At 42.8% G+C, this 12,937-nt stretch overlaps 1 protein-coding gene and 1 long non-coding RNA gene across 5 annotated transcripts; both read left to right on the forward strand.

The window, feature by feature from the left end:
* Positions 1-1,462: 1,462 nt before the first annotated feature.
* On the forward strand, positions 1,463-2,519 carry LOC118937654 (uncharacterized). 2 transcript variants are annotated; one of them, XR_005034942.2, is made up of 2 exons: positions 1,463-1,649; positions 1,757-2,519. It is a non-coding gene; the product is annotated as an uncharacterized LOC118937654 (long non-coding RNA). The 2 variants fall into 2 exon arrangements; XR_016485001.1 differs by having other exon boundaries at positions 1,463-1,577.
* Positions 2,520-8,424: 5,905 nt separating this feature from the next.
* LOC110537368 (rho-related GTP-binding protein RhoG) lies at positions 8,425-12,490 on the forward strand. Of its 3 annotated transcripts, none has more exons than XM_021623358.3 (2): positions 8,425-8,662; positions 9,389-12,490. In XM_021623358.3, exon 2 carries the CDS (start codon positions 9,421-9,423, stop codon positions 9,994-9,996), a length of 576 nt encoding a protein of 191 aa, XP_021479033.1. In that variant the 5' UTR covers positions 8,425-8,662; positions 9,389-9,420; the 3' UTR covers positions 9,997-12,490. The 3 variants fall into 3 exon arrangements, with proteins under 3 accessions (XP_021479033.1, XP_021479032.1, XP_021479031.1); XM_021623357.3 differs by having other exon boundaries at positions 8,427-8,667; XM_021623356.3 differs by having other exon boundaries at positions 8,481-8,737.
* The last annotated feature ends 447 nt before the right edge of the window (positions 12,491-12,937 follow it).

Here is a 12,937-nt window from a genome sequence, read left to right on the forward strand (position 1 = left end):
TCCAATAAATGTCGTTCCACTTCATGATTGTGTCCCACTTGTTGTTGATTCTTCACAAAAATTACAGTTTTATATCTTTATGTTTGAAGCCTGAAATGTGGCAAAAGGTTGCAAAGTTCAAGGGGGCCGAATACTTTCGCAAGGAACTGTAGGTCTAGAGTGTCACCCCCTTTGAAGACGGGGATGACCGTGGCAGCTTTCCAATCTTTGGGAAACTCAGACGATACGAAGGAGAGGTTGAACGGGCTAGTAATACGGGGTTGCAACAATTTCGGCAGATAATTTTAGAAATCGAGGGTCCAGATTGTCTAGCCCGGCTGATTTGTTGGAGTCCAGATTTTGCAGCTCTTTAAAAACATCAGCTATCTGGATTTGGGTAAAGGAGAAATGGTGGGAGCTTTGGCGGGTTGCTGTGGAGGGTGCTGGGCAGTTGACCGGGTTAGGGGTGTAACCGATGTGAAATGGCTAGCTAGTTAGCGGTGTTGCTCGCTAATAGCATTTTAATCGGTGACGTCACTTGCTCTGAGACCTTGAAGTAGTGGTTCCCCTTGCTCTGCAAGGTTGGCGGCTTTTGTGGAGGGATGCTTCGTGGGTGTCAGTTGTTGATGTGTGCAGAGGGTCCCTGGTTCGAGCCCAGGTTGGGGCGAGGAGAGGGACGGAAGCTATATTGTTAAATTGATGCTGTTGACCCGGATCACTGGTTGCTGCGGAAAAGGAGGAGGTCAAAAAGGGGGGTGAGTGTAACTGATGTGAAATGGCTGGCTAGTTAGCGGTGCGCGCTAATAGTGTTTCAATCGGTGACGTCACTTGCTCTGAGACCTTGAAGTAGTGGTTTCCAAGGGCCGCGGATTTTGTGGAGCAATGGGTAACGATGCCTCATGGGTGTCAGTTGTTGATGTGTGCAGACGGTCCCTGGTTCGAGCCCAGGCTGGGGCGAGGAGAGGGACGGAAGCTATACTGTTACAAGGGCAGCCAGGTGAAAAGCATGGCCAGCCGTAGAGAGATGCTTATTGAAATGATCAATTATAGTGGATTTATCGGTGGTGACAGTGTTTCCACATAAACAGCCATAGGATGACATCTTTAGGAATTAGAGTGAAATAACAAGGGTAGGAAAGTGAAGAAAGGAAGGACTGTGACATGTAAGAAAGGGAGGATAAAAAAAGAGGCTCAATTTATGAAAAGGGACAGCATTTGGGGAATAATAGGTGTTTCAGGATCAAGCAACAATGTTGATTGTTGTTCTGACTGTTAATATCTGTTTCTGTATGTCTGACTTCTGGTGATGCCTCCAAGTAAGCACAGTATGAAACTAGGGATTTTCCTCTAGCAGTTCAAGAGGTGGGACATGCTCAGTGAACTGTGCAAAATGCTGCCTGAGGTACAGTGGAGCTATGTCTATCTCTATATCACCTGTCTGTATTTAGAGGTCTTTATGTCTGCATGGTTTTCTGTCCTACAGAGTACTGAGTCATGTGTCCTGTTCTGTAGGAGAGACGTCTGAGGGCATACCATGCGGAGCATAACCATCTTGAAGACTCTGACCTCTTCATGCTCCTAGTAGTGGAGGTGCCCAGGTGATTACTTTTTTTTTGGTGGCTGGTCTTCACTATGTATTTCAGCATGCTGCATGGTGTCTGCAGCCACAGGTGAGCATGAGCCAGAGTGATTGCCATTGTTTTTGCCATTGCTTTCTTAGAAGATTTATTTGACTTGCCTGTTGATTTGATCTTAGTGATATTACTCTCTTTCTTAGAGCTTTTGAACTGCCCAGAGTTGCACTCCATCCTACGGCTGGTCCCGAGGGCAGGAAACTACATGAATGCCGCAAGTAGCAGTCATCTGGCACCTAGACAGCCAATGGAGCCAGATATTGAAAACCATTATTCTCTCTTCTTTCCAAATGTATTGAGGGCATGAGTATGAATGAGTTGAAGTGGGAGAGAATGATCTGATCGTGTCACACCTTCTGACTTTCATCAACAGGGAGGTTACACAGGTAATGCTGCTGGGTTCCGTGTCGCCTCTCTGCTCAAACTCGCTGACACCAAAGCCAACCAACCAGACATGAACCTGTTGCATTATGTGGTAATGGTAAAAATCTGCTAAATACTTCACAAATGGATGTTAAAACACTCCTTTCAGACATATGTGTCACGCCCTGACCTTAGTATTCTTTGTTTTCTTTATTGTTTTGGTTAGGTCAGGGTGTGACATGGGTGATGTATGTGTTTTTGTACTGTCTAGGGGTTTTGTAGGTTTATGGGGTTGTTTACTATCTAGGTGTTTATGTATGTCTATGGTTGCCTAGATTGGTTCTCAATTAGAGGCAGCTGTTTATCGTTGTCTAATTGGGAACCATATTTAGGCAGTCATCTTCTTTGGGTATTTCGTGGGCTACTATCTTTGTCTAGTTGCCTGTGTTTGCACTTTTGTATCATAGCGTCATGTTCGTTTTGTTATTTTGTATAGTGTGTTTAGTGTCTATCTATATTAAAAGTATCATGTATTCACATTACGCTGCGCCTTGGTCTCCTCACTACGACGATCATGACAAAATGCAACATAAGCAGTCGGTTAGGCCCCCAACCCTCCCCAAACTCAGTCGGGGTCTCAACTTATTATTGAGAGTAAGAAAAGTAAAAAACACCAGGTGCAATTTTGAAATTTGGTTGTGCATCAGCAATTTCTCTCATTATGTCAGTCACTCAATTAGCTGAAAGTTAGCCATGTCAAATCTTTGATTGGTAGTTAGCTGGCTAGACTATCTAAACCTGTAGTAATCATGGCCGAATGCTGACTGGGCACGCAGGGGATGCACCCAGGAGCCCTGACCTCCAGCGGGCCCCCATTGATTTTGTTAGTCATTCTCACTCCGATGTCATTTTAACATGGCATAAGTCATGAATAGTTTTTTGAGTTGTCTGAATTTAGCTTCAGAGGCCCACACCAGAGGGCAATGCCGGCCCTAGTTTGGCATAATTCCTGTCCTATAGCGTAATTTCTCGTTTAGGTTCCACGTCCAAAGAATGATGCAGGCTGCTAATACATATTCACGAATTGGGGGTTGGAATGTTGTGGAGAACTAACAAGAAATAGGGCACTGACAGCTGTCAGTGTAGCTAGCTAGCATGCTAACCTTATCTATCTAGCTAATGTCATGTTGTTGCTACACTGTATTCAAATGATTAGCCAGCTGGCTAGGCTGTGGCTGGTTCTGGAGATGGATTTGTCATAAGTATTTAGGGAAATCTTCACCACAGATGGATATGGAAAATATTTTATTTTGCCATCTATTGTTATCTCCAAAGTTTTGGCATGTTCTATATATTGCGGCCTCACATCAAAATAATCAAATTAAGCTCTGGTAATATGGATAGTCTAACTATTGAACGGTTTGGACTAGATTCTACATTGTAATGGACACAGTGCAACCTTTGGTAGGCTTCTGGCAGGCTGCGCTACAGCAATGCCACGTCAGCCTGTGCTCATGCCATGGTTCTCACAGCTAGGGGAAGTGATGGCTACAATGACTTTGCTCTTGATGCACACCGCAAATTATACTATATGTAACAACACCCTCAGCGCATTGGACACGAAACACCAACACAAATGTAACAACCGCACAAAATAGATAAACACATTTTCTATTGCAGGTGCCATCATTATAGGATAGACACTTGTGATTTTTAGCTGCACCGATCAAAGCAGTGGAGTGTGTTCAAAACCATCTTGGGGAGCTGGGTTCCAAAATGCAATGATATCACTCACAATTTTACCATTTATAAAATGGTCATATATATTTATTTAATACAGACTAGCTCAAAAATAAGTGAAACTTGACAAATTATCCAATGGATTATGATCATTTGCTAGGGGGAACAACAACAAAAAAACATAAGTTTGCATCCCCTATTTTAATTTGTTCCATGACTCAGGCGACCAAATGTACGTTACGACAAAAAGCTGTTTGGCTCAGCCGATGATGATCTGTTATATTGCTCAGCTCAGTCGAGACTCGCGAAGAGGAAGAACTTTGCAGGTGTTTCTGATTAATAAACAATGCCATGCTGGTGGGTGCTAACATTCAAATTAAACTGTCCTGAAAAGAAATGTAGACTGAAAAGTATTAGCATGTCATAGCATAGGTTAAACACACAGCATTGGCATGGATAATATCCAAAGTTACCACTTCAATCCCAAATATATCATACTTTGACTAAAATGATGACTTATTTTAAATCATTTTGCAACATCATGGGCAAACTATGGACATTGTCTTTCAGCTGAAGAAAAAAAGTGAATTCTCTCTTGTAGGCATTTAAAACTGCAAAGAAATGTCTCCACCCCATGGCAAAATGTGTAGAATTGCAGGAAATAAGCTGTAAAACTGCAAATGTTTTCTCTCTGCTCCATCACAAAATGAGTAGAATTGCACAGCCTTTAGTCAAAATAACTGCAATCAAGCCCTTCCTACAGCCATCGATGAGCTTCCTTTACTGTACTGGAAGTTTGGCCCACTCCTCTTGTCCAAACTGCTCCAGTTCTCCCAGATTTTAAGGGTGCCTTCTCCCAATTGCTGTTTTCAGATCTCTCCACAGGTTTTCAATGGGATTTAGTGCTGGCCACTTCAGAACAGTCCGGGATTTTGTCTTAAAACATTCCTGAGTCCTTTTTGAAGTGTGTTTGGGGTCATTATCCTGCTGGAAGACCCATGACCTTTGACAGAGACCCAGCGTTCTGACACTGGGTCCGACATTGCGCTCCAAAATGCCTTGGTATTCTCCTGGTTTCATGATGCCATACACACGTTCAAGGCACCCAGTGCCAGAGGCAGCAAAGCAATGCTAAAAAACATCCCCAAACTTCCATGTTTGACTGTAGGGAAGGTGTTCTTTTCGTTGAAAGCTTCATTTTGTTTTCTGTAAACATGGAGATGGTGTGCTTTACCAAAAATCTCTAATTTGGTCTCACCTGTCCACATGACATTCTCCCAGAAGGATTTTGACATGTTCAGATGTGTTTTAGCAAATTGCAGTCAGGCTTTCTTAAGTCTCTCTTTCAGCAGTGGGTGTCCTGGGTGTCCTACCATATAACCCCCATTCATTGAGTTGGTGATGGATGGTGCGAGTTAATTGTCGTAACTTGTGCCTGAAGGTCTGTGTGGCAGTTGATCGAGGTGCTTTCTCCACCATTCAAACAATCCTTTGCTGCAATCTTCCATCAAGTTTTCTATTGCTGCCACGTCCAAGGAGGTTGGCTACAGTGCCATGGGCCTTAAACTTCTTGATAACATTACGTACAGTGGAAACAGGAACATCACGGTCTCTATAGATGGACTTGTAGCCTTGAGATTGTCCATGCTTGGCTACAATCTTGTGTCTGACCTCATATAATTATTTTCTCCATGCTCATTGCAGCATACATTGTGCCGCAAAACAGGAGAATGAGTCCTTTCCTCTGTTAAAGCTGGTTGAATTAGTTATTTATAAATTGTAGGCACCTGCAACTCACCATATGTGAGTTCAATTCCAAAGTAAAGGAGCATCACCTGCTTGAAATCTAATTATTTCAAACTACTTCTAGAAGGTGCCAATAACATTGTCCGTGCCGTTTTAGAATTTTTTTGTGTAATATGCTAACATTTGGTATGTTTTTACGATTTTTTTTTTTGTTCAAATGCAAACTAAAGACATATGTGGATACCAAATTTTGTATTTTTTTTCAACAGTTTTCTGGAAGAAAATGTGCATTATTTGAAAAAAGTGCAAGGGTGCCAATGTTTTTGGCCACGACTAACAGTTTTCGCATGTTTGATGGGTTTACCCAGCTCAAAAACAGATGTAAAGTAATCAATTATGTGGGTGGGTTGGTTTATTGAGCCATTCCTTCATCCATTAATTCACTCGTTCAGTCCATTGTTAATAACAATGTTAGGTCCCTTTGCAGACTAATTTCACCTCTTGCGGTTCTCTCTCACCCATCAGACTGTCTGTGGATGTGGTGCATGGGCATCTGTCTCAGCTGCACAGCAGACTAACTGCACTAGAGATGAGAATTCAGACAATCTGCTCTCCAACAGCAAATAAAATCCTTTCTGTAGGTAAGTGCTTCCTGAAAAGTAATTTATAATATCTCAAAATAAGGCCGCAAGACTGCCATTTCAATGTTTCAGAAATGACTTTACATTGTAAGTAATTTGATTGGAATTTGGACTAACAATCGTAAGTTATGAAAGGTAGTTTGCAAGACTTTTGTTGTGGTCTGTTGTTAGAGCACTGAGGGGAGGCTGGAGGAGGCAGAGGTGGAAGCTCTACTGCAGGCCCAACAGGACCTGGTGGTCTTCTTCTGTGAGGATCATGTCACGTTCAAGCTGGAGGAGGCCTGCAGCATCTTTTACTCCTTCAACGTTCGCTTTCAGACATCTTTAGAAGTCAGCAACTAACCAGCATCTGTTTGAGTTCAACCATATTTTCACTTCTCCCATTGATATGAATGAATATTATTTTGCTACAATAATGCATGTGTGCTGGTTGGCAAGACCTGCATCGATGTACTTTTATTTGCCCTAAATGATTATTGGAATTTGATTACACTTCTGATTGAGTTTCAGTAGAATGCAAAGAGGGAGCTTCAGGAACAGAAGCGAGCAGAGGGGGGAGGATGGAGAGGGACTGGGACAGGACAGGGAGATGTTGCTCCATAGCCACCTGTTCATCACTGGAGATGGGACCACCACCCCAGACAAAGCCTCAGCAGACTGTGGCTGCTCCCCCCTCTGACCCCATCAACAGTATGCCTGCCCAGGAGACCACACCTCCGGTGGACAGCCCACAGTCATCTCTGGAGAGTGCCTACTGCTACTCACAGTTGAGGGACAAGCAGGAGCAAGACAACGGCAGCACCCCAGGTCCACAGAGCGGCAGCACCCCAGGTCCACAGAGCGGCAGCACCCCAGGTACACAGAGCGGCAGCACCCCAGGTCCAGGGGGATAACATGCAAGCAAAAGGTTATGTACACCAGCTTCTGGGCTGCAGAGAAAAACTCTGCCCAGGAGCAGGGCGTCCACACCCTCTGCTAGCCCCACTTCCACCCTTTCCTCTACTCCCTCTGCCATCCCCACTTCCACAGCCTCTGCCATCCCCAAAATGCAGGGCAGGTCAGAGGCAGCCTCCACATGGTCCTCACTTCTCCCTCTCAGGGACTCAATGCGTTCCCCAACTCCATCCACCTCCAGAGATTATACTGAGGTCAGACAGGAAGCGATTGTTGGGGAGAAAATTATTTATCTGAATGAGCAGACAAAAAAAATAATCCACTTTGTCGACTACTAGAAAAAGACAAACCGAAGGAGAAGATAAAGGAGCAGGAAAGAGAGATTGCTGGAGAGGGAGAGATCATGGGAGGGAGTGAGAGGGAAAATGAGAAGGTAAAGCATAAGGAAGAGACGGAAAAAGGTAGGTCAATGAGAAAGAGAAGGACATGGAGAGGAAGATGGCAAATTATAATGAGAGGGAAAAGGCAGAGGAGAAGAAGCAGAGAAAAACGAAGCTAAAGTGGTGGGAGATGGAAGTGAAAGTGTAGCCAGTGATGGAGTCAGCTCTGTGTGTGTCCAAGCGGCTGCCCCTGCACCCTGACTATCATACCTCTATACCCTGCCGTGCCCTTCAGAGCTCTGACCACCAGTGCCAAGGTCATACACTGTGCTGTCATTGCTGCTGCGGCTGTGAATAAGGACAGGAGCAGCCGGTCCACAGTAACAAAAACCCCAGTTGAAAAGCTGCCTGGCCACAGGTCGAAGCTCCCAACTCCACTATCCATGTGGAAGTGAGGCCGCCCACACCCACTCAGTCTATGACCCAAACATACATAAAAACCCTCAGATCTAATATGAACAGATTCCAATTGGGATTCAAGAAAATTACAAGTATTAGTAATATCACACTTCCTTGGCTTTAGCTGAGTAGGCTACCCTGAATTATGTTGAACTGAGGTGAGAACTGTGGTGAAAGTTTGAAAGTAGAATATTCTATTACTATGCTAGACATATTATTCAAAGTAATGAAATAATGTGAAATGTTTGCTCATTACTCTGTATGCTGTTTTTCTATTCAGCTAATTTAATAGATGCATCTATTTTTATAATGATTTACTACTGAAAGTGTGATTAATATTATGAGGTAGGTAATAAAAGAACACCCAATGGGTCTGGTGAATTTACCTGTAATAATAAAATGTTGCAAAATAAAGGGGAAAATATGTATGGATGAGGTGGTATATTCAACAAGATGCTTGAATATGGCGTGAATGGATGAGGTGGGGATGAACAGAGAAGGATCTGGTCAGGAATAAAACCCACTTTGATGGGGTTTGTGTGCTTGTAGGTGACTTGATTAATTGAAAATGCATTGAACGTTTCTATATTTCGTACCTTGTATTCATGCTAGTTCCAACTCTACACAAAACAATACAACTACGAAAATGTAATTTGGTCTGTTATCTGTGTGGCTTTTGTTAAATAACTGACTCCTCCACTGTACACAGACTGTAGTGTAGCAGCTAGCTACTACAACAACCAGAACACAATACAATTTGGGCAAGAATCCCCGGATGAAATACTTGCTACAACAACGAAAGGAGGAGGGCGCGAGACAAGAAGTGGTGGGGTAATTTATCAAAATAACCTGACTTTCAGCTCAGTTAATGGAACATTTCAACTTCCCTACTAAATTCATCGTGAGTTGTGTTCTTAATTTAGCCTGGTTACAGATGATTTCCAACAAGTTATTCTTATTCTCGGACAATTTTACAACCTAGCGTTTAGTTTAGCGTGTAGCTGTGGCTAACGCTAGCTAAAGTTCATAGCTAGCTAACGTTATCTAGCTACGGAAACAAGCGCGTGCTAGGTGGCTAGTTAGATAACTTTGAGCCAACTAGCTTGTTATCTGGTTTTCCTGCTGGATAGCTAGCTAAAACCGTCGGCTGTCCTTCCTGTACATAACCATTTTAATTTCATTCAATTATACTATTGTGTTTGTCTAATTAACTCGCAAAGTAAATAGTATAACTTTCTTCTAGCTAACGAGAAATAAAGTGAACTAGCTATCTTGTTTGCTAACGAAGTAGCTAGCTGAGCAAGTAACTTTATCTAGGTTCATATTTGGCTATCATATTTGTTGCATGCATTTAGCTATATTCTTGCGAATGTTCTAGTTATGTGTTTTTATCTTACTGTGTGTTGGTAAACCATCTCTGCCTCTTTACATTGAGGACCACATTGAAAATAAGTGTTGAAAAACACTTTGTTTTATCCTCTGAGTTCACTGTCCGAACTTATGGTCATATTTCTTCCCTTTCTTTACTCACTCTCATTGTCCCTTGTTTCAGGCACCCTAGTCGCCAGTGTGGCTGAGGGAAGCATGCAGACCATAAAGTGTGTGGTGGTGGGTGATGGCGCTGTGGGTAAGACTTGCCTGCTCATCTCCTACACCACCAACGCCTTCCCAGAGGAGTACATTCCCACCGTGTTCGACAACTACAGCGCCCAGATAAGTGTGGACGGCCGCGCCATCAGCCTCAACCTGTGGGACACGGCAGGCCAGGAGGAATACGACCGCCTGCGCACCCTCTCCTACCCCCAGACCAACGTCTTCATCATCTGCTTCTCCATCGGCAGCCCCTCCTCTCATGCCAACGTACGGCACAAGTGGCACCCAGAGGTATCCCACCACTGCCCCGGGGTTCCAGTGCTGCTGGTGGGCACCAAGCAGGATCTGCGTGGAGATACGGAGGCGGTAAAGAAGTTGAAGGAGCACGGCCTGACCCCCACCACCCAACAGCAGGGCAATGCCTTAGCCAAGCAGATTGGTGCTGTCAAATACCTGGAGTGCTCAGCTCTGATGCAGGAAGGCGTGAGGGAGGTGTTTGCAGAGGCTGTGCGAGCTGTGCTCTACCCCGTTACCAAGAAGAATGACAAGAAGTGTGTTCTGTTATAACTTTGCGCCTAGACTGCAGGGGGACTGGGGGAAGAGACTCAAATGATTGGCTAGGCCATTTTGGCTCCCAATAGGCCTTCCACGTTCTAACCCTCACCAATGTTAGCTTTGCCTGGCTTCTATATTAACTGATTGTCAAGAGGTCCTCTCAACTAAGATATGGTTTTAATTGATGCCATCAACCTTCCTATGGATTTTTTTTGTACCTCTGAAATCAAGAACCAAAATGAAGATGCCACGGGATTTCGATGGTCTTCTCACCTGCCTTAAGTGTCATGTTACAGCTACATGTTTAAGAAGATTACATCTGCTTTGCTTTTCTCCTTCATCAGGCCAGTCTTGTGTGTTGAATGTTTTCTGTTAACTTTGCCCTTGTTTTCATCTGATGTGAATCACAGGAATTTTGTGTCAATCAATATCTATCGTGTTAAACATTTTGTTCATCCCCTGTGCCATTATAGTTATTGTCTTATTGCATTAGAGCTGTCAATAAGATATACAGTTTGTATCTAACGTGGCTCATAACCTGGGGTCGCAGGACATCAGCTGAACTAGCCTTACTGGAATGAGAGAAGCAAGGGTGGGTGTATGTATGACACTGTTACCCCAAACACAGGCACACTGATTAGATCAGTCTGTCTCCTATTGCTCTTTCAGTTACTCACACTCCTCTCTCTCTTACTCTTTAAAGCCATGAGCTTGCCATTGCACACAATGCTTTCTTGTTAAAACAAAGTCCTGATTGTCTCAGATTGAATACAGATTTGGATGTCTGTGTCTGCTAGGTAAACAGATCCCAAAGATGAATCTTCCATTTGTATCGCTGTTGTTGGAAGAAGTTGGGAAGCAATAATTTTATGAGTGATTATTGAGACCCCTTCCCCCAAAAGTCAAACTTCTGTCTGCTTACCTGCTTATGTGTAATAAACTCTCTTTTTTTGTCTGAAGTCAAACAGAAACCACAAGGAAAATGCATTCCATGTTATATTGTCACAGAAATCTATGTGCTGATTAATGCTACACATTAGGATGTCATAAAAATCCTCTACTGTTTAGCGTTACCTCCCTCATGTAGGTACGTATGTGTTTTGAAGGTACCAGATGTCAGCAGTGATGCTACTCATTTGAGGCTAACTGTGTTAACTTATCTAGGTGTAATGGAAAGTATGTATGACTAATACTGCAACAGGAGCTGCAACCCTAACAGTTACTAATGTTGCATGGGCTGCATGAACATGCTTGTGGGGTAGTGTTGTGGAAAGGTATATGCCTCTGCTGCAGGGCAGATGCCTACCTGAGGAGAGTGCCTACATATTTTATCCAAACCACTCTAGCAGGATACTTTCAGTGCCTGGTGGTTATTGGTATGACTAGTTCTGTCGTTTGCCTTGTGCCTTTGGTGACATCATATGGGGTCTGTGCACCTTATGGCCTTAAGGGCTACAGGGTCAGCTGGTTGAATTTAATATAAAATATTGCATTTGATGGACACCTGTTTTATAAATCATAGTTAATCTGCTGACTGGATGACACATGTGGTGGAAACCTACAGAGTCTAGCACTTGAGAACTAAAGTTGCACTTCCTCTGTGTGGAAGTCTTTGTCTTCTCGAACAGATGGATTGCCCCCCCACCACTACCCGATAATAAATGGGTTCTGGTGGAATGTCATAGGTTTCTTAACAGGTAATCTGCCATGCCATGTATAACAGGTGATAAAGGTTCAATTAAGAAGTGCAATTTTGTTAACTTTTTTTTTTATACACCATACATATTCCCTTGTATCTTTGCAGCTCAATGCCATTCTGTACTGCAGACTAAAGATGCTTGGTTTGGTATTTATGATCCAAAAGAGACATTTGGCATTGAATATTTTATAATCCATTTAATTCCAGATGCAAGTGGTCTTTACCTATTATATGTAAACACTCGACTTGATTATATATATTTGATTTAATCCTTTTTTACAATAAGTCTGTGTGTACTTTACAATACATAATATTTTAGATAAATGATTATGTAGTAACACATGCATTACCTTTTCAAATTACTTTGATAACAATTTCTTAAAATTAGATTTTTACGCTTATATAATTACAGCATTGTAAAAGAATGGGCAACTAATTTCTTCAATCTATTGTGTCGTCAGAGCAGGCATCAAGGAAACATCACCTAAGTAAAAAAAATTTGCGGAGTTTCTCTGCTATACTTATAAATCAATGAAAGGCTGGGTCCTGTGTGGTACAGTGAACCCAAACCATATATTTGGTATTCCCCAGACTTGCCCTGCTTGCTGCACACAGCCTTAAATTGCTGAAAACTCAAGTTCGGCCTTTTTTAATCTCCTTTAGCTGAAAGAGATGACTTGGCCTTGAAGGAGTGTATGGTGGTATGTGGTTTTTGATTTGTGTGTTAAAAAGTCATTTTAACTGCAACCCACTTGAATAACAATTCTGTTGAAAATATCAGTCATGCCAAATAAATTCAAAAGTTTACATTTGTGTTTCTCAACTTTGTACATGTCTTCTGTTGTATATTTGAGGCACTATTGAATGATGAAGACCTCAGCACAAAAACTGATTAAGTATTAAGACTATGCTTGTATAAACAGGAGGAATATTCAACACCTCCATTGACAGCCAGCGAGGGGAAGTCACCCCCCCCCCCCAAAAACACTTTCAATATACTCTGAGACAAGCGCCTAGATTTGGTTTTACAGTTTGCTCACATACCACAACAAAGGACAGAGAGAGCAGCTGCAGCATTCACATTGAACACTCTTACATCATACTTTGCTGTGACACCACTGTACACAAACATTTCATTGTCACTGTGCTTGGTGTAGCTCCTGTGTAGTTCAGTTGGTACGGCATGGTGCTTGCGAAGCCTCGGTTGTGGGTTTGATTCCCATGAGGCACCAGTATGAAAATATATGCACTCAC

Source organism: Oncorhynchus mykiss, chromosome 12, assembly GCF_057628025.1.
Source record: "Oncorhynchus mykiss isolate SJ-2025 chromosome 12, ASM5762802v1, whole genome shotgun sequence".
NCBI classification, from domain to species: domain Eukaryota; kingdom Metazoa; phylum Chordata; class Actinopteri; order Salmoniformes; family Salmonidae; genus Oncorhynchus; species Oncorhynchus mykiss.

Coding starts and splice junctions, on each gene's coding strand:
- LOC110537368 (XM_021623358.3), top strand. CDS start 9,421: ATGCAGACCATAAAGTGTGTGGTGGTGGGTGATGGCGCTGTGGGTAAG.